Raw genomic sequence first — 25183 nt, 5'->3', positions numbered from 1 at the left:
ATACAATTTACCAACCAAATTTGCAATAATAAATAAATAAAATCAACTGAATTAAGTACCCCAGGTTAAGTCGTATAATATCGGCAAGATTTAAATTTCAAGAGCGCTTAAGTCACATTAACAGTGACTAAACAGAACAGCATTCGTTAGCAGCAGGGCTGCAGAGACTGCTTGTGATAACAGCATCGAATTTTCATCCCTCGTTCTGACAAAAACTGCAAAATAAAAAGTACTCAATCGAAATACTCGTACTCACTCCTCTCAGACGTCGTACAGTCATTTTTGATCTCGGTTATTTCGTGTTTGTGTAATAAATTAAATAAAGACTTATATTTAAATAAATAATTTTCCTGCGATCTTGGTGTTTGTGTCATCTGCAATAAGTGTCGATTGTGTTCACGATTCGGCCAACAAAAGAGGAACGCCAAGGTAAGTGGGAAAGCGACGCGACGGGTAGAGAAAAAAACAACCGTAAAGAATTTGTGACAAAGAAATTGCGAATGTTAAAAACATTGAACACATTCGCTGCATGTTTTCTCTGCAATAACACAATTATCTCAACACATTTACCGTAATTGTGTGCTAGTGTGTGTGAGTGTTTGCCTGGGCCGCGGCCATTGTGTGTGAGGTGCGTAATATTTGCCAATAGCCGCAGTTATTGTATGTGTACACAGAGAGACTTGTAAAATGTTATATTGGTTTTTCTTCATTGCATTTGCTTGTTGGACAGCGACGTTGAGCAGAGCAGCCCGCGGCAATCTATGCGAGAGTTTCTTGACAGGCACATTGCCAATTGTGTGTAGCCCTTGCCTGCCCTTTTGCTTGCACTGTCTGCAGTTCCTCCTGAGTTCAGTTGCTGCTTGTTTCGTTTTGGCTTCCTTCCCCTCTTTCCCCATGTTCATTTAACTAACAACCACCGTGCAAAAAAAATTCTTGGCTCAAAAAATTTCTACAGCGTCGTCGTCGGCTTTGGCTTCGTATTTCTGTTCTGTTCTCTTCTCTGCTGTGTTGCCCTCTCGCTTGCTCTCTCTATCATGTCGCTGTTAACTTCGCGCGCCGGTTTCTTCCCGCATTTAAGTGCAAAGGCGTCGCAGTCGACAACGACGTCGATGTCGCTGCCATCTCTCTCACCTCTCCACTTTGTTGTTTTCGTTTTTTCCACGCGCTTTTTTGCTGCTGCTTCTCTGCTACGGTGACTACGAAGAAAAGCGACTGCTCTCAACTATGGCAGAGCTACCGCGTGTGCCGGCATAACTTCATTATAATGTAATTTATTTGTTGTCTTTGTTGTTGTTTTGTTTTTTTTTGTTTCGTAGCGGTAGTCAGATAAAAATCAAAACAAAATGTTTTCATTTGTCTGCAACTCAAAACAACTCCCACGCTTGGCTAAGCCACAAAGTTCAACGTTCCCTCGACAAATTTGGATAGAAAAAATACAACAAAATAAAATGGCAACTGCCTAACCTATATTTTATGCATAGTAGTTGCCATCGTGATGCTGTAGATGTTTTTGTTGTAGTAGTGTTGGATGCTCAGCATCAATCGATGTTTTTAGGGGTAAGGCTCTACTTTATCTATTGCGCTAAATAAATAGGTAAATAGCAACTCTTGTTGGCTTATTTACTTAATTATATAGGCCCATAGGAATTTAAATGTAAATACAGGTGTTAGCAAATATTTGTAATACCGGTTTTCACTTTTTCGATTTCCGATAGTCTTCAAATTTAAAGGCTTTTGTTGACGCAATGCGTTCGTTATCGATAAATGCGATAAGAAAGCACTTGTGCAATAAACTTGACTTCAATTGTTTTGCAATAGGTTTATCGCTTATAAATTGCAGTTTTGCTATTAAGAAAACAAATATGGAGGTTAGCTATTAATAATTGCAATAAAAATAGATTTAATGCTTAGCAATTGCATGAAATACCTCTCAAAGTTAGTTATGATACTGAGCTCTTTTTGCGAATTCAGTTTCAAGTCAAGTAAAGATAATGATTTAAAGAGATATAAACTGAAAATTGGCGTAGCGTTAAAAAATGTAAGTTTCCTCTTTGCGGTTTTCTACGAGTTTCTCTTATGTTATTTTTTACACACGTTGTACAACGCCAAGACTAATGGGTTTCACACCTTTTTAAATGTCGCTCCTCAAAGCGTAGCCAAGCATATGATGTTTTTGAATAATTTGGCTTAGTTTTTTTTTTTTTTGCAGTGGTTTTTGGCTTAAATAATCGCAAGTTCTTTAGAATTTTTATGATTAACTTTTGCTTTTGTTCCTGCGATTTCCAGTTTAACGTTCACTTTTATTTGCCATCTTTGGTAGTTGCTGACGCAAGGGGGGAGACCTCCGCTCTTCTTTTGTTGGGGCCTGTTCCAGAACCTCGACATTGTTAATTCGTTTAGCGTGTTGTGTGAGACTTGTTGTTGTTTGCATTGACGGAGTGTGCAAGTGTGTGTGTGTTATGTGTGTGTGCTCGTCTTGCATATTTTGGCAATGAGGCAATCTATACCAATTGCTTCCAACAATCACTGAGATTCCTCTCATGAGCACATCTCTATTTGAAGCTTACGCTCTGCCTTGCTGTTCTCAATATCTCTCTCTTTTGTGTCTCGCTTCGTTCTCGCTCTCTAAAGTTGTGTGTGTATCTTTGTTGCGTTCATTGACATTGAGCTGATATTTTGCTGCTGTTGTTGTTGCAAATAAATTGTGATTTTATTGTCGCAATAGATTTACGACTGAAGAAGAATTGCTTTTCATTTGTCGATTTTTGTTCTATTTATTGTTGCCGAGCGAAAAAGAGAGCGAGATTCGTTCGTTTGTTGCTCCTCTTTGAAAATATGCCGAGTAAGTGTCGCTGTTTTTGTTGTACTTTTTGGTGACAGGCCCGAAAAAATACATAAAAAAGAAAATAATATAAAACACGTTCAAAATTCGTTGACCAAAAAAACCAACAAGAAATGGTTTGGTATTCGGGTAAATGAAATTTCTCTTACGGGGGTGTTGTATATCGGCCTATTTACAAACACACACACACACACACATATACTCTTACACACACCTCAGCCTATATGACACGACTCTTTTTGCTGGTGTTGTTGTTGTTGTTGTTGTTACAGCCTCGGTCTGCTTTGATTATTTATAATATATGAGCATCCATATCATACAATATTTATGGTGTTTTCCAGCACTGCAAATGCAATCAGCTTAACTTAAATTGAATTTTATTTTATTTTCATTTTTTTGTTGTTTTGGGCAAAACAAGTGCATCAACAAACAGTCCCATGTAAGCCAAGTCTTCTCTTTCTAGCTGCAATTGGGCCATTGTACGAGCATTTTGTTTCCTGATTTCCCCGTAGGCCCGCAATTGCACAATGTGAGCTGAAATGTGTGTGCGATTGTGTGTGCGATTGTGTGTGTGTGTGGCATGCACTCTCTTTAGAGCATGTGTGTATGTGGGGAAAAATATGAATTTACATTTTGCATTTGAAAGTCACATTTTGCCCGCATCAATTGGACCAAAATTTTGAATAAATCTCGGATGCGGGTCAACAATGCGTTGTAGTTTCGCTTCGGTTCATCCGCCAGCAAAAAGGATTGATGGTAAATAAGATAGTAAATGTTTTTCTTTGACATCGGTGACGTCACAATTGTTGACCGCAGCAATACAGCATCGTAGCTGCTATAGCATACATATAATAATAATCTCATGTCAAGTTGACATATTTTTGTGTTGTTACTTATCACAAGAGCCGTCACGCCGTCTATCTGCTTCTCTTTCTCCCGTCTCGCACAGGGTATGCGAGTGTGTGTGTGTGTGTGTGTGTGCAAAACATGTTCCGCTCAAGTATTTTGATAGCTTTTGTCTTATTGAATGGCACCAAAACGGCATAAATCGTATGCGAGAGTGTGTTTGTTTGTTTGTCTCATGCTAATCTCGAATGCCTAAAACACGTTTCAGCCATCCATCCACATCCACTTCCATACACAAGCCACATTCACAGTCACAGAGACCCAGAGAGACAGAGACAAGGCCCCCAGACCTTGAGCTGCCTTGCAGCGTTACTCGTTTTCCCATGACATACACGGAGACGTTCTCTCTGCATATCTCTTTGGAGATATCTGTTTATTATACAATCATCTTCACTTGCGATGACTTTTCACAAATTGAAAACGCAAATATGGCAATTACATTGGCAAAAAACAATTGCATGCCACACCATAAACCTTGAAGATGCGTCTAAGGTAAAGGCAACTTGTGGGATCAGCTTTTGGATTACAACAAGTTATTTTTATCGAATAAGAAACTAATTTGTCAGAAAGATATTGCTTAATCGAATCATTGAATTATTTATATCTTCAAATTATGCAAAAGAGTTACCGACTTTTTGTTGACTACAGTTTGAGGATGTGCCGAAGACTGTGGGAACTATCAACTCTCTAATTTCCGCTTCAGAGAGTGGAAAGTCTTCATTTCTGTCATAAAGATAATGTGAGCTTATGAGATTAGATCTAACTAATTGTCGAGATATTATTAAATTATAATAATAATTGAAATTACTTTCAAGATGTGAATGGAAACTAACTGTTAATCTTCTCTATTTAATTTCCGCTCCAAAGAGTGTTAATTTCTACCATGAAGTTGAAGTTAACTTCTGGGATCAACTCTCAAAACTAATTTGTCAAAGTTATCGGCAAAATGAATATGCAAAAAATTATGGAATTGATAATTGACAATAGTTTGAGGATGGGCTGAAGACTATGAGAAGATTGAACAAAAGTCTGTAGTTTATGCAAATATTTTCAAATCAATTTTCCATAGAGAGTTTGGCATTTACATGCCAACCATGAAATTTATGATGCAACTTGTGAATGAAGAAGGCAAATCTCTGCGAAGTGGTAGTAAACAAAAAGCAAAGCTGGTTTCAAATCTTAAAGTACACCTTTTGGACAGTACTGAGTACGGACTACAATGATTTATGTTGATGAATGAGTTGTGAACATGGTTAATTGCAACACGTTGGCTAACAACAAACCAAAGACACTTACTCACCATGAACACAAAAAGCGAGGACGGCAACACCAAGTGTTATTTAATGAAGCAGTAATTTCAGCAAACAAAAAAAAATTGAGAGATGAGTTTAAGTACACCTATATATTATATTCAGTATTCTGTGCAATTAAAATACGAAATTAGTTAATGAACCAGGAATATAAAAATATGAATCAGGTTTTTCTGAAACAGGTCATGTAGACAGGCAATTAGTCAAGATGCAATTGCTGAATTCGAGTTGGATACAAATTTGTAGCTGTTTTATTATGCTCATGTATATAGAGCGCTTTTTGCTTGGAGTAGTTGAAGTAGGTGGGGAGGTAGGGAGGGGGGAATAACTGTTTTCCAATCGAAGGCTTTTAATAATTCAAATCGAATGCTTAACGTAGCAGGCAGAGTCAAAGCAGCGAGACAAGAAGACAAGACAGGCAGACAGACATTCACCAAACAGCCGACTGAAAGTGGACAAAGTTTTACTGTACCACAAAGGCACGAGGAGGAGTAAGGGGAGGAGAGGTAGGGGGGTCAGCACACGCCATAAGCACATTAGTTATTAGCTGTGGCCCGGCAGGGATCACATCGGGGATAGCCGGAGGGAAGGAAGGTAGACACGCGATGGCAGCCAGAACTACTCGCACATCGCGCTGTTACCTTTTGTGGGTTCGCTGAGCACGCTGACATGTCCATAAAAGCCTTGAAGTGGACAGACAGACACCAGCTAGTGAGTGCGAGCAAGATGGCTAAATAGATTGTGGCTCGCTTTCCATCTATTTTCCAAGCGATGAGAATTGTCAATTGTGTGCATTTCCGCCGTCGCTTTCCTTCACTCTACCTCTGTCCCCTGTTCTCTTCCACTTCCTCTTCCTTGCCTTGGCCCAAGTCCCAGTCGCATTGTTGTTGCGTGGACACTGCGACTGTGGACATGGCGTCCATTAGCTGTTTTTCCGCTAAATTATAGAGTGCCTGGCGAACGCATATGCCCCGCCACAGCCACACGGCAGCACAGCAGTGGACAGCGTCCAATTAAGGTGGGCAGGGGCAGCAGCAACAACAAGAACAACATGCAACACACACACACACACATACAGAAAAATACGCTTGCACAGTGGACACGACAGGACAACGGACAGTCACGATAAGGCGGAAGGTGGGAGAGGGGGAGGAGGCGGAGGGCAACGAAAAAAGTATGCTCCTTGCTTTTGTGTCCTGCATAAAATAACAACGTGCTCTCGGGGGCAGAGCATATAACCGTTTCCTGCTGTGCTCTGCTGTTCGAGCCTTGTTTCTCTGCTCGCGAAGCGACGCGAGTTCGCCTCCTGCTCCCTCTTCTGGTCAGCACACACATTTTTGTGGTCACCTGAATGTGTGTGTGTGTGAGTGTCTCTGCGGGAATATGAAAAAATGTTGCTACCCCCCTCGCAAGTTAACTTATTTTCTTTATTGTCTCTCTCCTTCTCTCTCTCGCTCTTTCTCTTCCATTGTGTGTGTTTGTGTGCGAGAGGTGTAGGCGTGGCGGGGGCTGGAAAGTTGTGGTTGTGGCTGTGGTTAGGCGCGTGTGCGCTGTCAAAAGCTATTTGAACAGGATGTGGTGTAGCAATCAAATGATTTTCACATAATTGCTACCTGTCCATTTATGTCACTTTCAGGCCACTTGCTTAGAGCGCTCTCAATTGCTTTCCCTTCCTGTTCCTGCGCCTCCTCCACCGATGATTTCCTTTCCCTTAACACACACACACTGCCCACTTCATGCGTGGGAAGCTGTAAATATTTGATTAACCATCTGCGGTTACTTCAATCAATGTGCAATTAAGATACGCTCAGCTCCAGCTCCAGCTCAAGGCGACCGCTACAACAGAATACAGTTGAATCCTTTGAATCGAGACCCGTTTGTCTCCTCTGCTCTGCGGTTTCGTCAAAGCAATTGCCCTATTATTAAACGTCTTTAAGGCTATTGAGGCCAAGCGGCTGTTGAAAGTCTCAGGACTCATTAAAAATGTGGAAAGTGCGCTGCCTGCTGTTGGCAAATGCCCCTCGATTGTTCGGTGTGTGTGTGTGTGTGTGAAAAGTGCATAGAACGAAAGGAGCAAGAGTCATCGAAAGGCTCTATCGAGTGGCAAATTGCTCTAATTATATATGAATAAAAGACAATTTTGTTTGTCCTCTCTCCATATGGGGGAACAGTCCAGGGACTCTTCTTTTTTTGCAAGCTTATAATGACGGACAGACGACGGTGGTCGGTGTTGCAGCCTTGAGCCACGTCAGCCTCCTTATAATGATATTTACGCCGTCAGCGCAATTTGTTGCATTTCACAAGCGTTTAGCGGATCAATCGCAAATCGCCTGAACTCCTCCCCTTTTCTTTCTAAGAAGGGGCGTTACGGTTTGCGGTTCCCCATTTGTTCTATCAATATTTAAACGATTCGATGTCTTAAAAATGCATAATGTGAAAACATCAGCTGAAGTTGCATACATCTAAAATTCATAGGCACTGCAATCGTTTGTCCTGTCCCGTCCCGTCCCGTCTGTTCCCCTTCGGACAACCCCTTGAGTGCCTTAGTTATTAGTTTAGAATTGTGGTTTCATTAGGTGGCCCAACGGCAATTACTATATAAGAGCCAATATGTAATTTGACTATATGTACATAGAGTGTATATATATGTATAAATCCCACATATGTGTAGATCTATCAATCATAGGTATGGCATTGCTTCTGTCCTAAACGACGCGTATAACCCACCCGGAATATAGCCATATACATTATCTAGTATTCTATATATGCTATATAATGCTCTCTCATTTAGACTAGTGCGATTCTAGTCTGTCGCGTCCACTTATCTAGCATGTACATATAGAGTAGTTCCCTATAGCTTCTGTTGTGGCCCGGGGGCACAATTAGTGGGTCGGTTGCCTAGCATCCGATATCCATAACTGAACTATATTTCCCCTGTCTTAATGGGGTTTTCTGGTATTGTCACTTGAAACATTTGTACGATTTCTATTGGTCAGCAATTTCCGTTTCCGTAGCTGTCCATATCCGATCTTTGATTTTCATTGGCTGTCCCTTTCAAAGGATTTGCCTATAAATAGCTCAATTTCTGGAAACTATTTTCATTAGTTTTCCAACCGCACTTGCAACAGGACAGCACCTGCTGCTGCTTCCGCTCTAGCTTCGCATCTGATACCAAAAATCAAGCCTGTCGATATTATGTAACTTGTGAAACAGTATAGAAAAATTCTTTAGTTGTGTGAAGAAATGTGAAAAATATTCGAAAACTTCAAGATTGGCTGTAAATTTCTGAAAGAAATGCAAAGTGAAAACTTCAAATTGTGATATTATTACGGGCTTTAAACTGAAAAGGTAATTTGTGCATCATAATTAGCATTATATAATCGAAAAGAATTCTTAGCAAGATATTTGTCAAATGATTATCTCACATTTATCTCAAAACTAGATGAGTCAACCAATGGATGGATTAAGTTTGAACTTAGGAATTTAGCTTTCTATTAGAAAACACATCTTCATCTTCAGTTCTCTTGAGGTTTCAGAAGAACTTTACCTCCAATTGTTCTAGGGTCTTTGAACCAACATCTTTTATAGCTAGTAACTCAAAAGTGCGAAACTCGCGACAGGGAAAAGCAGCAAATTTTGTTGGTGTGAAGTCAAGTTTATGGTCTGCTGGGTACAGTGTCTGCGAGCAGCTTGCCAACAGTTGACTTTGGGCATCAATAATAATTACACAAGATCTGCCTATTAAGACGGGCAGCTCGAGACAGACAGTCGTCAAGGTGTTCTGGCTTAACCCTTTTAACAAGTGCTGCCCACACACACAGCTTCAGTTTAATGAAATGCGAGAGTAAATACGTTGTACACTCATATGGGGGGTAAACATACTTACTGAGCGGTAGAGAGAAGCGGCTTTAGACAAAAGCCCATTTAAATCTGTTGGCAGCGTATCGGACATATTTTTGACAACTTAACAGTTCGGACAATTGATGTTTTGACATCTGAGCCGAGAGTTGTTCAAGTGCCTTTGCCTAGAAATGGAAACAAAATACACACACACACACACTCACACTCACAAGCGTACACACACCTCAAATGTGGGCAGCTGACAAAGCCCCTCAATTGTTTTCATTTTTTATGGTACAATTTTGTGACTCAGAAAATATAATTTAATATAATTGAATATGTAGACTCATTCACACGGCATTGCTGTTGCTGTTGCAATCGTCAATTATGCAATTGGAATACTAAAAGGAACCTTTTTAGTATACAACAAATGTGATTCTCTTTAAATATGAGAGATGGTTAGATATGCATATTATATATACTATGTTTATAGATTATAATATGTGGGCTGACTGGCATTTCCGCTTGAGCAGCTTTGCTTGGGCGCATATAGGGCGTTGCAACTAAGTATATAGAACGCTGCATATATTGTTGTAGCTATAGATGGATGAAAGACAAATGCTGCTGATTTAGACGCCTTTTGTCAAACGGTGGCAGCTGCAGCACGACTTGCAACCAACACACATTACATTACGACAGTTACAACAGTCAGTCAACTGACTGATTCGTTCAGTTGACTCAGTTGAAGAACCAGTCGGCAATTTATTCGACTTCAATGAATTCGATATGTAGCAGCGAATTGAATTGTTGTTTAATTGCGCTTGGCAAAACTCAAATTCCAAACCCACAAAGCGCTGCCATTTGGGATTCATTATAATTTCGTGCTGAATGCCACAGCAAAGAGAGTCCAAGCACTATGTTGTGATGTTTGTTTCACAACAATTTGCCTTACTCAATTAGTTGATTTTCCGATTTCCACTTTTGTCAAAAAAAGAGAAAACATCTTACCGATATTCTAGCATACTTTTTGGCGTCCTACTTTAATGATTCTGGACTCTTTGTCGATCCTAAAAGTATGTTCCGTATTTTTATGAGGGATTGAAATGTTTGTGGAATTTGGAACTTAGGCGATATTCTTTCTAAATGAAAAATAATACCAGCTTAGAGAACTGTAATTATTTTCAATGATTTGCAGTGATGTCAGAATACATTTTTTAAATTTTTGAATGAATTCATAGATCGATGTTTGTGGATGGAAAATAAGTTTAAAGCGTATCGCAGTTTCGTTGTCGAGACAAGTTTTTTGACTTGTTGAATTTAGCCATCGGTGTCGAACCATCGTCAGTGGTGACGTTCAGTTGTTGTTTAACTGGCACATGTGGCGTATGTGCAATCTGCTGAGCTGAGCTGAGCTTATCCCGACTGCCAAGTTTTTAAGAGCCAAACTGATTTACGCGTTTGCTGGCTTTTATGGCCGTTCTTCGTATACTTGCAGAGAGAATGAAAATGAAGCGCGAAAGCAATGATGGCGATGGACCACAGGACCAGAAGCGCAACAGACGCAATGAGGAGACAGTACGCATACTGATACCGAGCAGTGTAAGTGTTCAACAAACAGCAATCCGGGGGTGATGTGATGGGCGGTTTAATCCAACTATATCCGCAACTGAGCTTAATATCGTTTCTGCCGTCGCTTTTTGTTACTCTCTCCATTTCAGATTGCCGGCGCTGTCATTGGCAAAGGAGGTCAACACATACAGAAGATGCGAACTCAGGTACTATAAAGTGTGCTAAAGCACAGACCCCAGAATTAACTATTTAAACTGGAAACGAAATAAGAAAACACTTAAACAATCACAAAACAAAAGAAATATACTGCAAATTTGAAGCGTCTAGTATTATTTATATACCACCTTTTTCCACCTCTCTCTCTCTCACTCTCTCTCTCCCTATCTCTGTTTGCCTTGCACCAAGACAACAACATGAAAAGACAAAAACTGATCAAAGGAAAGGCAATTTCAAACTCTTCTTCTGTCTTTCTAGTGAAAATCTCTCTCTAGACTCCCTCACTGTCTATCTCTCTGTTTCCATATTGAAACTAAATACAAAAAGTCTTGAAGTCTTACGTCGCTCTGGACCCGCAATAGCAGACCTCTTCCTCCCGTCTTATGCTCGGATCTTAATTACCGTAGAATTAATACTCTGCCGACCACAAAAGAAAATATTAAGTGAAATAATCAAAACGCTTTCTCACTAACTCTGACCTCAAATCGCTGTCGCTCTCTTTCTCTCTCTCTCTCTCTGTCTCAATCACTCGGGTGCCCGCACTCAGCTAACAGCCTCCACATCTCACTTTCTCTCTCTTTCTCAGTCTGTCTCTCTATCTGTCGCCTTGACTCAGTCTCAATTTGAAGTAATATTTAGGCGCTTTATTTACCAAAATCAACCAAACAATGAAAATGCCACTTTTTTTGTATAATTCAATAAAAAAAAAAACAAGAACAACAATGAACAATTTACACGCTTTTAACCTTTTTAACTAAATGAACAATTTTCTCTCTTTCTCTCTCTCTCTTCTTCTACTTCTTACGTACGACCCAAAAATGTAACCAAACAAAAAAAAACACCAAAAAAATCAAAACTCATGTATAAAAATAAAAAAAAAACCGAAAAAAAATAATGACAATCGTCTGACCAACTGATCGATCGATTGATTGACTGCCCGCCCGCCTGCCCGCTCTGCACCATCATTTGGTTTGGTCTGCTCTGGTCTGTCCCACATGCACACTGGCGCGCCCCCCATGGGTCCTGGGTCTGGGTCTCGCTTCGTCACCTGCCACTGCCACTGCTCTGAATCTGAATCTGATCTGATCTGAATATGTATTTGCAACTGGCCCGATGAATCACTGATCAAAAACGCCTATCAATCGTATGTCGATAACTCACTCGATCCTATAAAATGACGGCCGCCCATCAAAAATCAAAACCAAAACCGAAAAAACAAATCCAAACCGATGCCAACAATGCACAATTCAATCGACTGCCCGCAAATGTATTATATATATACATATATACGTTTTTAATGTATATATTTGCATTTGTTATAAAAATGTGCAATATACGCATATAAAAATCTGTACAAAATCTGAACATATCCATGCCATGGGCCCACACCATCGTCCCTTCCATTGTGTTGTGTGCTTTTGGTTGTTGTTGTTTTATTTTGTGCTCGGGAATTTCCTCCCTCCTTCCCTCTCTTGTCACACAACAACCTGCACAATGACAACAACAACAACAACAACGGCATATCTATATATCTTTATTATGTGTGTGTATTTGTACGAAAATGTAATAATAATATTATAAACAAAAACAAAAACCGGCCAACCAATCAACTGAACGATAACCATATCGAAATCGTCCATGCGCCCAACTGAACGCCCGACCGACCGTCTCGCCCGCCCGCCCGTCCGCCCTCCCGGCCAATGAACCAACCAAAATCAACCAACAAAAAATACCAAACAAAAAAACAACAATGTAATGCGCAGTATAAAGCCACTGTATCTGTGGACGATTCCCAAGGCCCTGAACGGTAAACCACAACAACAATCTATACCAATTTTTTCTTGTATAAGCTTACCAAATATCTCTTACAGTGAAACCAAAAACAAAAACATTTAAGAACTTATATCCTTAATGCAAAACAAAAAAAAAAACAAAACTTGATTATATACTACTTAGGTCTCTTAGCTAGTATCTTATCTTTTTCTCTCTTTATAAATATTATATTGTTTTATAGTTATCTCATATTCTTTTCGAACAAAAAACCAAACCAAAAAAAAAATCTGCTAAATCTCTCCCCACATTATTACCTGCTGGACGCGTTGTCGCCTCTATCTCTCGCTCTCTCTCTCTCACCACAATCTTTATCTATCTCTGTCTCTCTCTCCTTTTACTATCTGTTGTATGTCCTGAATGTGTTTTTTAAAAGTCACGTCTCTCAAAAATATGTCCAATATCCAAATCCCGGGCAGCCGATCCTTCAGCTCTCTCTCTCTCTCTCTCTCTCTCTTTCTCAATCTATTTGTGTCGCATCTGTAGCTGCTTTTTTGATCCCTCCGTCAGATATGTGCTCCCTCAATATCGATTTCAACCATATCTTCATATGTATACAAAAATATATACGCTAACTAGCTACTAATCGTTGCACTGCCAAACCAAAAGCAAAATGCACGACATTAACTTCCATTGTATATAAGTACTAAATACTCGTATAATCCAAGCACGGGACACTCCGATACTAACAATATGCGCTGGTCAAACCCATACCGAAAACCAAGAACCAAACCCAAATCGAACCCTAAGCATTATCTCTTCCTTAGAAACCAGTAAGCGTCAATTGTGCGTCCTTGTTGAATGTGGTATGATGGGTAACAAGCACAACAAGAACAACAACAGCACCTCCGAAGTCCATCAGAGGTAGACCTGCTTAAGAAGTTCTCGTTTAACAATCTCTTCTCTCTTTTCCCCTCTCTCTCTATCTCTGTTCTCTTTGACTCTTTATTACCATATCATAAGTTGATTAATGATTATGTAATGTCTAGGACTAGTTCTTAAGTTGCTCATATTAAGTATTTATGTATTGTTTTTTTAATATGTGTGTATTCCTCACACTTTTTCTCTCTCTTTCTCTATTTCATTCTCTCTCCTACTCTATCTCCAACAACAACATCAACTATTTCTCTCTGCACGTCAATAGCACCATACAAATCTCGGCGGACATCGAGTCCACGCTGGAGATCATCACGGAAATGCTGAAATACTTTGAGGATGTAAGTAACATGATCTATATATACAACGATATTTGTATCTTTATTTATCTGATTAAATGTTTTTGCAGCGCGACGAGGAATTCGATGTGCGCTTGTTAATCCATCAGAGTCTGGCCGGCTGTGTCATCGGCAAGGGTGGACAGAAGATCAAGGAGATACGCGACGTGAGTACCTAATCAACTATTGTGTATACCCGGTAGAGTTGGGCATTATTTTTAAGGCAATTCCATTTTCGAATGTATTAAAAAGATCAGCTGAGAACTCGAGGATCAATTTGGGAACCATTCAGATACATTTTCCAATCGAATTGCGATAGTCTAACGTACTTATTTTCTTTTGTAATATCTAAGAATGGTTAGCGGGTAGCTTAGAGTCGAGTTGGGTGCGACCTACTTGTATTTCCGAGGAAACACGGTGGGAACACATGTTACAATGTGTCCTTATGTGTCCTGCCATGCATGTCGCCTCGCTGTCATGCACATAATTGCCCTCTACACACACTCACGCATTGGCTAATTATAGCAGCTGCCCCGCAGGCGTCACTTTTTGACCAGGTTTGGAGAGTAAGTTGAGCAAGTTTCTTCAACTGCTTCAATAGTCACGTTAAGTGACTCACAGGAAAAGGCGGAACGTTGCGAGGCGGGACAGTTCAAGGGGCTCCTTTTTAGAATTCAACTTGACTTTGACTTTGTAAGAGTTCAATTGATTCGCTACAAGGAGGCGACTAACAACTACAGCTCTAGTTGTTGTGTAGCTAACTTGTCGATGTCGATGGCTGTCAATGGCAGCAATAGCAACAGCCGCAGCAGCAGCGTAGCGCATAACAGTCTCATGCACAACATACTGCTGGCATGTGTAGCCAGTGCTTGTGTCAGCTCTTTCATAACGCAATTGTCGCCATCACCATCATCATCATCATCATCAGCAGTGCTCTTGTTCATACGTATGCTTGTCGTCATTCACAGTCAGCTACAGCTACAGCTTCTGCTTCTGCTCTGGTTACCAGCTCCGTCGTCGTCATCTCTCATTCAATTGCATATTGTTGACGCATCCCTATAGCAACGACATCGTGTCAAGCTCTTTTCAATTGCGCAATTGTTATACATACTCTCACTCATCGAAATCAATCGGTTGTTGCTCAGCATTATTATTATTATTTGCTAGTTGCAAATACATGCTTTTTTACCTGCTCTCTTCTTTCATTCGATTTAATTATTTGTCGAGGTCTCGTTAATTAGCAATGAGTAGTTTTGTGCTGCCCAAGTGGTTGCATTTTAATTGGAATCTCTTTCACTCGCATTTTTTGTTGCTGTATTTTATTATTTTGCTTCTGGCTCGACTTTGCTCTGCTCACGCTCACACACAGCATTTACTTCACTTTCGTCTTGCTCGCTCTCGCTCATTCTCTTTTTGTCGCTTTCATTTGCAAAGGCGCGCTTGAATTTAATATTGCATACTTTTGTGCGCATGCAAAAATAAAAGTATAAAGTCTCCGACTGGGGCATTCGCTTTGTCGTTGTCGTTGTTACTTTGCCCTGTTCTTGCTGCTGTCTCTTCTTCCACTTCCAGTCCTACTGCTGCTGTTGCTGCATTCTTATGAATATTCATATATTTGTACCCTGTAGAGACGGACAAACAGCAACATGCTGGCTTTTATGCTTTTTCGTATGCATGTAAACAAAACTGATTTTAATGCTGCAGAATTGATGAGTTTTTGTCTTGGATATAAATATTTTTGCAATGGAATGCAGGAATGTTTACAAAATAAAGAGATAGAAAAATATTGTCGAGAATTTTAGTAGATATATTTATTTATCTAAACAATTCTATAAGCTTAATAAGTATTTGCTTCGTAAGAAAAAATATTGTTAGTAAACTAATAATTGCAGTTCGTAGCTAAATAGTTGTCTTATTTTATTCTTTCTATATATTGACGATATACTACCATAACATCCTCGGTCTTAAACAAGTTTCATATTCTCTACACTCGCTTTAAAATATTTTTCATATTTGTTCTATGAATCTGCTTTACGTTTCATCCGGCTCGAAACACCCGGAGGGTCTGTTTTTTTTATTAGTTTCATAGTACACATGTAAATAATGTTTTGCAGTGAGAAAAGCTGCTCATTTGTTTACTATTTGGCCCAGTAGAAGAGAGTAACTGGCAATCGAGCAGCTAAACGCTGGCGGGCAGAAGTTGAGTTTGCTCCTCTTCCTGTGCTCTCCTCTCGTTGCTCGCTATGGAGGTCAACAAGTCCAACAACACGGCAGCAACACAAAAAGGAGGAAAAGAGGCAGGGGAAGCAGCTGAAAGCATTGCGTTTACTTATTTAGTTTTTCAGAGAATTTCTTATGATGGCGACTGGCTGGCAATGTGAAAATTGTTTATGGGCTGGCTCTCTCTACGCACATTCATACGTATGTAGGTCCTGGCATCCTTGCAGCTGCCGTCTCCCAGCAGCGTTTGTGATCATCAGCAGCAGCAGCAGCCGTGTGGAGCAACAGCCGTGTCTTTGTCGCTGTCTCTGCCTCTGCCTCAGCATGTGTTGTCTTTTTGTTGCTTTGTGTGTCCCTCCTTAAAGTAGCAGCGGCAAGTCGACCCCGTTCCCTGTGTTCCCTCTGCTCGTTCCCATTCCTTTGTCTTTTTAGCCAGGCAGACAGAGGTGAAGGCGAGCAGCTGTTTTATTCTTTCGTTCAAAAGACATTCTGCCTGTCTTCATCTGGCTGTCTGTTGTCTGCCTTTCGTCTCCGTTTGCCCGTATCCTTCTATCAGCGGCTTTGCGCTCTTACCTTGTTTCGTCCTGCCTGCTGGTTGTTGCCTCCTCTTTTGGTTTTTGCTTTGCGTGTTTCAGTTTCCCGTTTTGACTTTTTGTTTTTGGCTTTCTACACAGCCGGTTATTTAGTCTGCTGCTGCTGTTTTTTTTTCTTCCTTTTTTGTATTTGTCCTTGACAGAAGGTTATAACATACAAATTGCCACACAGCACACAGAAAAGATCTTCTGCTTGTCAGATTTCCGTTTTGGGCGCCAAATTTGTCACTTCAGCGCCAACATGTGCTCCCTATCTGTCTTCCTGTGTCTCCTAATTCTATCAATTTACGAACATGCATTTTCCTGATGTGTCCCAAGCTGTTGCCCATTAAAATTGTCCTGTGCCAGGCAGCTGAGCTGAGAGCTGAGTTGAGGTATCTCTTAAGGCATCGCTAATAATGAGCAGCAGCTGCCGCTGTCTCTCTCTGATCCCAGCCTAGCAGCCGCACTCTGTCTGTCCTGCTGTCTGTCTTTCAGTTATGTCGGTTCCAAATCCAAATGCCTGTCTAACTCTCGAGCAGCAGCGTGCCATTGGCTTTTGTTCCATTCCTCCCTCCATTCTCGTGTCTGTGTCCTCCCTCTATTCACTGAGCTGAGCTGAGCTCGTTGCCTGCGGCTTACAATTGTTGCTTCGCTTGGGACGAATTGTTGTTGTTGTTGCTGCTGCTTCTGCTTAGGCCTGTGGCAGCACTTAATGAATACCTAACAGGTGCTACAATACACAAGACACACACACACACACACAATCGCAGTGAATTACGTGCGGCAGCTGAAGCAACGACATCTGTTTCTTGGTATTTTCTTTACAAGCTGCACAAATTGATGCTCTCCTTTTATTTTTTCGGTGTGCTTGTGAATGTGTGTGTGTGTGGGGAAACTTTGGTTCCGCTTTGATCATTTGATTAATAAGTTTATGGAACTTTTGGCTGCGACGACACACACGACTGATGCTGACAGGTCCTTGCTGCTCCTCCGTAGGAGCATCGCAGCTTGCCAATATCCGGTTCAGTTTACACACATACCTCCTGCTTGGTTTCCTTGCTTGCTATGTGTGGCACATACAGCATCATCTTGTTGTAGTTGTTGTTGTTGTCGCCACATACTTCCGCTTTGTTTAAGTGCTGCCATTCCAACAGCCTGCCATGACAGCGCATTTTAGAAGCTCAACTACTTTCTCCGACTGCAGCTGAAAACTTTTCTAATTGCAGCTTGATTTTTCTGTAATCCCAAAGGCTAAGAACTCAATTAGAGGCAAGCGCAGTGTGGCAGCCGCAAGTGCTGCTAATGGGTACTAAGCATGTTGTCAAATGCTGCCAATATACGAGTATGCGAGACATGGAGCAAATCAACAATAATCGAAAGAACGGATGTGGAAGTGGAATAAAAATTAATAAGAGGATAGCATCAATGATTACGTTTCATTTGCCTTGACTACATCAACTTCGATGCTTGATCCTGCGCATGTCCCAAACACACACATGCACACATGTACAGAGAGCAACTCGACATAAAAATGCGAGTCTAAAGAAGCTGAATAATACACCGGTTTCGTCCAGCAGCTGCGCCTCTAATACAACACACAGCAACTACACTAACAAAAACAACAACAAACAAGAGCAAAACCGAAAACAGTTGCTGCTTGCCAAGCTGCCAGTCATTCAGCTTTTGAGTATCCTTTAAACTGGCAGTAGCAACATCCACAGCAAAGCCACGAACAACAACAAGAAAGGCGCGCACATGCTGCCTGCCTTGCCTTGCTGGTCCTCTCCTGTTCTTCTGCTCTCTCTTCTTCATGGTGCATGTGTGTTTGTATGCATTTTTTTCATTCTTCCTTTTGCGCTGTTAATGCGCTCTGCTCATGACACTGTTAAGGCACAGCTCTGCCCTGTTATAGTCAACTCTGCTCGTTTGAAACGCAGCTCTGCTCCTTCAACCTCATCTTAATTCATTCTGCTTCTCTGCGCTTGCCGCTCTCCTCTTGCGGCTTGTGCTGTTAAATGGTTTTGCTCTCTGGCAGCGCTGTTAAAACTCTGCTCTGCTCTCTGCTGGCGTCCTCTCTCTGTCGCTCTGACTAGGCAGGCTGCGTCTTTGCTTTACATGGCAACTGGCATTCGTTGAACCCAATTAGTTCGACATTGGCGCTGGTCGCGCACGGTTGTGTACGCGCTTCTTACGCTGCTGCTCTAGTTTGCTCTTGTCTGTGTCCACGCAAATAAACAATTTAAACGACAAGAGTGGTGTCTCGTTATTATTTAATATATACACGAACGGCTATACTATATAAAATGTGTAAAGGTGTGTCAAATGTTTAAAAATTAATTATATTGTAAACGTATTAGTGAATGTGTGTGCTGGGTGTTCTATTTGGCTGTGTCATGCCATACACACACAGAGACACACACAAACACATGAGCATTTGCTTTTCGTATTTTTCGGCTGCTTCGCAATTTCTACGAAAAGTATGCTACATTTTTTGTAGCTAGCCTCGCTGCTCGTCTTTGTCGCTGTATGTGTGTCACACTCTTGCGCGCGCTCACACACGTACACTTAGACATAACCGACTCGTCGTCGTCGGTGCTGTTGTTGTTGTTGTGGCTTTCGTTGCTTGTGTTTTAAATTTAATAATAAATTCAATGAGCGTCCACTCGGTGTTTGCCTTTTGAAGTTTTATATTATGACATAAAAGCAGCAGACCGACTCCCATCCCCTTCGTAATTCTTATCTCCTTCTCCCACTTCCTCCGCTGTGTGTGTGCGTGCGTGTGTACTTAAGTTGTCACTGTGTGTGACTCAACATTTTGCGCCTGCCATTCATAAGCCCACTTCACACAGTTTTTTGATGTGCCACCTCCTTGTGTTCTAAGTGACTGTGTGTGTATGTGTGTGTGTCGCCATTGTTGTCTGGGGGTCACACGCAACGCAACGAGTTGTCGCCAAGGGAGCAGCCGCTGAAGGAATGTACGAGTAGGGGGTAGGGTGGGGGGAGAGAGAGCTAAACATGACGCAGCCTTTGGTCATTTGGTAAAGCGTAGAGTAGCACGCAATTTGGGCTCAGAAATGATGCAATCATCAGACCACAGGCAACGCAACGCAACTTAGCAGAGTTTGCGTTGTTGTTGTTGTTGCAGGCGCGTCGTTGCATACACAGCAAAAGGAGATGGAGAAGTAGGACGGAGCAAAGGAAACGGAAGCAGGCTCCAATGCACGTAGGCACAAATCTGTGACCCCTCCACAAACATTCACACACACTCGCACACACGCAGGAGTTGAAAACATGCATTCCTAAGTGGCTATCGAATTTCACATTTACACTTCCGCTGCAGACGACAGCGTCGAGCACTAAACGATGAGAAGAGCAAGCAGTGGAGATTCGAGTATTGAAAAGTATGGTGGGGGGAAAGCACTTCCGGCGTTCACTGACTACCTTATGTGAGCATACATACATACATACAGTGCATGCCCCTAACTAAGCCCGACACAATTGGGAGCCGAACGGCAGCAGCTGCCAAAATGTGAGGCAAAAAACAGGAGAAAGAGAAATCCAAATTTGCTGCTGACGGCAGGTAGCAAACGTAGAAGTGCCTGCATCCTGCGACTGACAGCTGCGCGATGCGTTGCTAATGGACAAGAGGGACAGGGGACGTTCACAGATTGAGAATGTGAGCCAGGGGCATGGGAATTTGCAGAGAGGATGCTGACGATGCTGATAGGGTCGTGTCCTAAGCCTTAGCTTGGCAGCAGGGGTCAGTGTCATGGTCAAATTGATTTCATTGCAAAGGATAAGCAGCTGCTTTATGCTAGACACACAGACACTGTGTGTGTTCCCACTCATAATCTGTAGTCTGAACCTTTGGGTTGCAACTGCATAATCAGCTACGCTTCTCTTACTGTAGAGATATTGCAGCTATGTGTCTATCTAAGTGATTGCGTTGAGGAGCGAAATACAAAAGAGTTACGGAGACCAAATTCGGGATAAACTTCGAGCCAATTCCGTGACCATTACACTTAATAATTATCTTTCCCAAGGGATATCTCAGTTCTCAAACTTTTCGTGATATCTTACTCTTGTCTTTAACTAATTTGTTACTTATTTTTTAATACCCCCTACAGCGCATTGGCTGCCGATTCCTCAAGGTATTCTCAAATGTGGCACCACAGAGCACGGATCGCGTGGTGCAGACGGTGGGCAAGCAGAGCCAGGTCATCGATGCGGTGCGTGAGGTCATCACATTGACCCGGGACACACCCATCAAGGGTCCCATACACAACTATGATCCCATGAACTTTGATCGCGTCTATGCGGATGAGTATGGCGGCTATGGCACTGGCACCGGCAGCACACGTCCCAGCCAGCGAGGCAATAATCGCAATAATGGCGGTGGTGGAGGCGGTGGCGGCGGCGGTGGTGCTGGCAATGGCGGTGGCTTTGGAGGTGGTGGTGGCGGCGGTGGAAATGGAGGCCGGGGCAATGATCGCTTTGGTGGACGTGGAGGCGGTGGCGGCGGTGCTGGCGGTGGAGGCACTGCTGGCATCGGCGGCATGGGCGGACCCCGTGATAATCCCTTCATCAATCCGTGGGCCAACGGCGGTGGTGGAGATGGCGATGGCTTTGGCGTCGGTAACAATGGTGGTGGCTTTGGTGGCAACAACTTCGGTGGCGGCGGACCTTTTGGCGGTGGCAACTTCAGCAATAATGGCTTCGGCAATGGCCCCAATGACTTTGGTGGCGGCAATCAGCTTGGCGGCGGCGGTGGAGCCAGCAATCTGCCCAGCCTGGGCAACTTTGGTCAGAGCCAGGGCAGCAATAGCGGCGGCACTGGATTTGGCGCTGGCAACAACAGTCTGGGCAATGGCCTCGGCGCTGGTTTTGGTGCTGGCAACAACAGCCTGGGCAATGGTCTGGGCACTGTCAACAATGGCGGTGTCGGTGGACTCGGTGCCAATAATGGCGCTGGTGGCTTCAATGCCGGCGGCAATAATGCTGGACCCAACAACAGCACCAACTCGTCAGCCAACATACCGCAGGGTCATGATCCCAACAACAGCACACAGGTCACAATACCCAAGGATGTAAGTAGCACTATAAACTGTTTAATCGACTCGAGTTTAATCGTATTTCTTTTCTTTCTTTGTTTTTAGCTGGCTGGTGCCATCATTGGCAAGGGTGGCGGCCGGATTCGACGCATACGCAACGAATCGAGCGCGTATATCACCATTGATGAGCCCCTGCCCGGTTCCAATGATCGCATCATCACCATTTCGGGCACACCCAAGCAAATACAAATGGCACAGTATCTGCTGCAACAGAGGTTGGTGTCGCAAACAGACTAAAAGTATGCACAAAATCTCCTTTCATATGACTTACTAACACAAACCATAATCTCATAATCAATCAACCAACCATCGTCATCAACATCTCTCGCCTATCCTCCTCGCTCGCAAGTGTGCTAATCGAATTCATATGTTAATAATACAATTAATGCTGCATCACTCAAATCGCTTTCATTAAACAATCAAAAAATGAGAAAATGGAATAACTAATCGTTCGGCCTTTGGGAAATGCTTTCCGTATGGAAGACTAGTGATTTTGTTGTTTGGTCTTTGGTAATAACAATAAATCCCTTGTCTTCTTATGGCGTGCATTTATGCTCTTCATTCTTGGTGTGCCACTAACAACAACAACAACAACAGCAATAACTACATTGAAATGCTCTTTAAATGTTTAACTAGGTGATAAAAACTCGGTTCTCGGTGCTCTCCACTTTTCCCGTACATTTCCCGTTCGAATCCAAAAGACATCCGTCTGAATGTTTTCCCTATTTTAAACTTTTCCTAAATGAACAAGTTAATTAAGAAGTTCTCTTTTCTATTGCAGTGTACACGAGAATGGCAGGCGAAACAACATTTAAGTGAGACAAGTCTGCAACCAACACCATCAACAATAACAACAACATACAACTACAAAAACAACAACAACAACCATCGATGTGCTAAAACTGCGCGGTTAAAACAAATTGTACTAAACAAAAAACAAACACAGTCGCCCCAAAATATTTAGAAAGTAAAAATAATTCACTTCTATATTTAAGTAACTTTTACCATTAATTGTCCCCCTCAACACTCAATGCTGATGATGAAGTTTAAGAAGTACATATATATATTATGAATGTGTGTCCCCCGCCCCTGAAATTCTATATACTATATGATAAGGAGCATGAACAAATAAAGTATAAATACATGTATAATTCCATCATTTATTTATCCGGTCTGGCACGGGCAGCACAGTGAGATTGCTGCTCTTGCCAGGGGCCTAGCTGGAGGCCACCGGACGGGTCGCAGGTTGCGGATAGCGAACGGCCTCCTGCCCTCACAGTTTGGTGGGGCATAAGAGGTTAGCTGTGAATATACGGAATAAACAGCCCCGGACAGCTAGCGGATAATACGGCTGCTGTTTCCGTTTTATCGTCCAGGCGCTTGTGGGACCGCCTGCAAAAAGCATAGTCCTACACACAAACACTCTTCTCTTCTGTCTCCATATTTCGTATCTCACTCCGGGCTGGACTAACGTGTGATTCGTGCCGTGCCGAGAGTCGGCCAGGCTGAAAGCCCGGATCAACAAATAGTTCAGTCGCTAACGGCGAGCTCAGGCAAGTGGCGACCGCCTGTTCCATTTAGTGCCTTACCCGGGCAATGCGGATCTCTGCCCGGGCGGACAACATACTTCTCCGCAACTCGTGGGAATCACTAGCAAACATGAATTCAAGAAACCAAAAAAAAACCAACAATCAAACACAAAAGCGAATGAATTTTCGCAATAACAACTCCAATGTAGCTAAGCCAGCACACAATTCATCGAGGCAAATGATCGATAATTTTGAAACTGGACAGCGCATGGGGAGGCCACAAATAACACCGGACTTTCCGCAAATCCAACGGCGGAATCGCATTCGGGAACAGCTGCGCATTACTCCCGATAGGTTCCAACGAATGGACAATCAAAGATGTCCAGCTCCTGAAACCTCTCAGGACAACATTCCAGATACATATTTTCAGCCAGACCGCAGGCCATATGCTAGCAGTACGGCAGATGGTCAAGGATTCCTTGATAATCAGCATCAAATGGCACCAGAGTACAACCGCAATCCCGAAAAAGAATCGTCTGTCTTTGGGAGGCGCTCTAACAACAGCCCGCAGCAGCTGTCTCAGTTCAATACCGCAAGGCAGCACAGTCGTAGCCCGGCACACGGCCTGGATCTGGGACGCATATCACCAGAGAGAAGTTCTTGGCGTGGCAGCGAAGAGGAGAATTCACGCCGATCCCGAGAGTCTCCTGGTGCTAGCAATCGTCCAGATGTCAGGGCAGAGGAAAGTGTGCCTCAGATGGGTGAAGCAGAGCACAAGATCAATACAAACAAACGACAACTCTGTGGCTCCCGCGTTAAGTGGTACTACCGCTATATCAAGCAAGGATTTTCTCGCGACGAAGCATTTTTCATGGCTAAAGAGCCAACTCAGCCATCAGCTAAATACAGATCCGAACTTAGTCGTCAAGATGGAAAACCAAGTCCTCTGATGCGTAGACCCAATACTGCAGACAAAAGTCAAAGTCGTGAGCTCAAAATGCCAAGTCATACGTTGAATAGACAAAGTCCTGAGCCTAAAAGACGAAAACCATCCTGGGATGATGACCGTCCTGGCCCGTCCAAAAGACTCGAAGAAAACGAGGAACGGTTGAAAATATGCCTCATGCCACTGGGTTATCCAAGGGAGAAGCTAACCCACCAAGAAAAACTAGATCTAGAGGAGGCAATCACAATGGAGGTGGCGTCCTCGAAGCTGGGAGTTCCTTTACGCTTCACTTCGGTAGCATTCAAAACCGGCTACTTGGAAGTGGAATGCTTCAACAAGTTTTCAGCTGATTGGCTAATGAGAACCGGACCGCAGCTGCCAGAATATCACGGTCATCCAGTGGAGACTAAGATGAAGCGGCAACAGAAGGAGCATATTATTACGGTTTACCTCCCGCGTAGTGCTGGCAAGTCTGAAGACTTTCTGCTCCAATTAATAAAATCACAGAACACGCACAACATCGATTTGTGGTCTGTAGTCGGTCGAACGGATAGCAGAGATGGTGATGCTGAGGTTGTGTTCAGCATTGACGATCAGAGCGCAGCTGAAATCGCCAGCAATGGCCATACAATCTTTTATCGTATGAGCAAAATTCCTGTTCGAGGACTGGAGCAAGTTGACAGTGGCCAAGAGAAGTCCTCAAGTGAAGTTCTGTCGCATGCAAATCAATATTCTCCTTCCTTTGGTCGCAATAGAGATGGAGGATTCATCGAGGATTATTAACATTCCATGGGGATTGAATATTTATCTATATTCTATATATATATTTCCCAGTACGTTCCTCGATCTGTGACTCCATTTCTTATTGTGAAATAAATGCGATTAAGTGTGCCATACAATGATTAAAATCTTTTTCTTTTTTTCAGTTATCGCACTCAAAGGATATGCCAATCCTTCAGAATCAATGCGTAAATAGAAAATATAAATATCTACGAAAATTTGTAGATCCTTAAAAGAAGCTCATGGCTTCAGAAATACATATATTCCCTTACTTGTCGGGGAAAAGATTGTGGTG

The 25183-nt window shown here is 42.4% G+C and overlaps 2 protein-coding genes across 5 annotated transcripts; both read left to right on the top strand.

The window, feature by feature from the left end:
* The first annotated feature begins 250 nt into the window (after window positions 1–250).
* LOC133842460 (heterogeneous nuclear ribonucleoprotein K homolog) lies at window positions 251–22784 on the top strand. Of its 4 annotated transcripts, none has more exons than XM_062275550.1 (9): window positions 251–429; window positions 10394–10497; window positions 10617–10673; window positions 12447–12490; window positions 13658–13730; window positions 13799–13894; window positions 20650–21609; window positions 21679–21848; window positions 22415–22784. In XM_062275550.1, exons 2-9 carry the CDS (start codon window positions 10399–10401, stop codon window positions 22446–22448), a joined length of 1533 nt encoding a protein of 510 aa, XP_062131534.1. In that variant the 5' UTR covers window positions 251–429; window positions 10394–10398; the 3' UTR covers window positions 22449–22784. The 4 variants fall into 4 exon arrangements, with proteins under 4 accessions (XP_062131534.1, XP_062131535.1, XP_062131536.1 ...); XM_062275551.1 differs by having other exon boundaries at window positions 252–429; window positions 21679–21872; XM_062275552.1 differs by lacking the exons at window positions 251–429; window positions 10394–10497; window positions 12447–12490 and having other exon boundaries at window positions 10628–10673.
* Window positions 22785–22806: 22 nt separating this feature from the next.
* On the top strand, window positions 22807–25161 carry LOC133842457 (putative uncharacterized protein DDB_G0286901). Its single transcript, XM_062275544.1, has 2 exons — window positions 22807–24941; window positions 25035–25161. The coding sequence occupies exon 1, from the start codon at window positions 23230–23232 to the stop codon at window positions 24889–24891; it is 1662 nt and encodes a 553-aa protein (XP_062131528.1). The 5' UTR covers window positions 22807–23229; the 3' UTR covers window positions 24892–24941; window positions 25035–25161.
* The last annotated feature ends 22 nt before the right edge of the window (window positions 25162–25183 follow it).

This window comes from Drosophila sulfurigaster, chromosome 3 (genome assembly GCF_023558435.1).
Source record: "Drosophila sulfurigaster albostrigata strain 15112-1811.04 chromosome 3, ASM2355843v2, whole genome shotgun sequence".
Classification (NCBI taxonomy): Eukaryota; Metazoa; Arthropoda; class Insecta; order Diptera; family Drosophilidae; genus Drosophila; species Drosophila sulfurigaster.
Note: the sequence above shows the minus strand (reverse complement) of the source record. Positions and strands in the feature narration are given on the sequence as shown.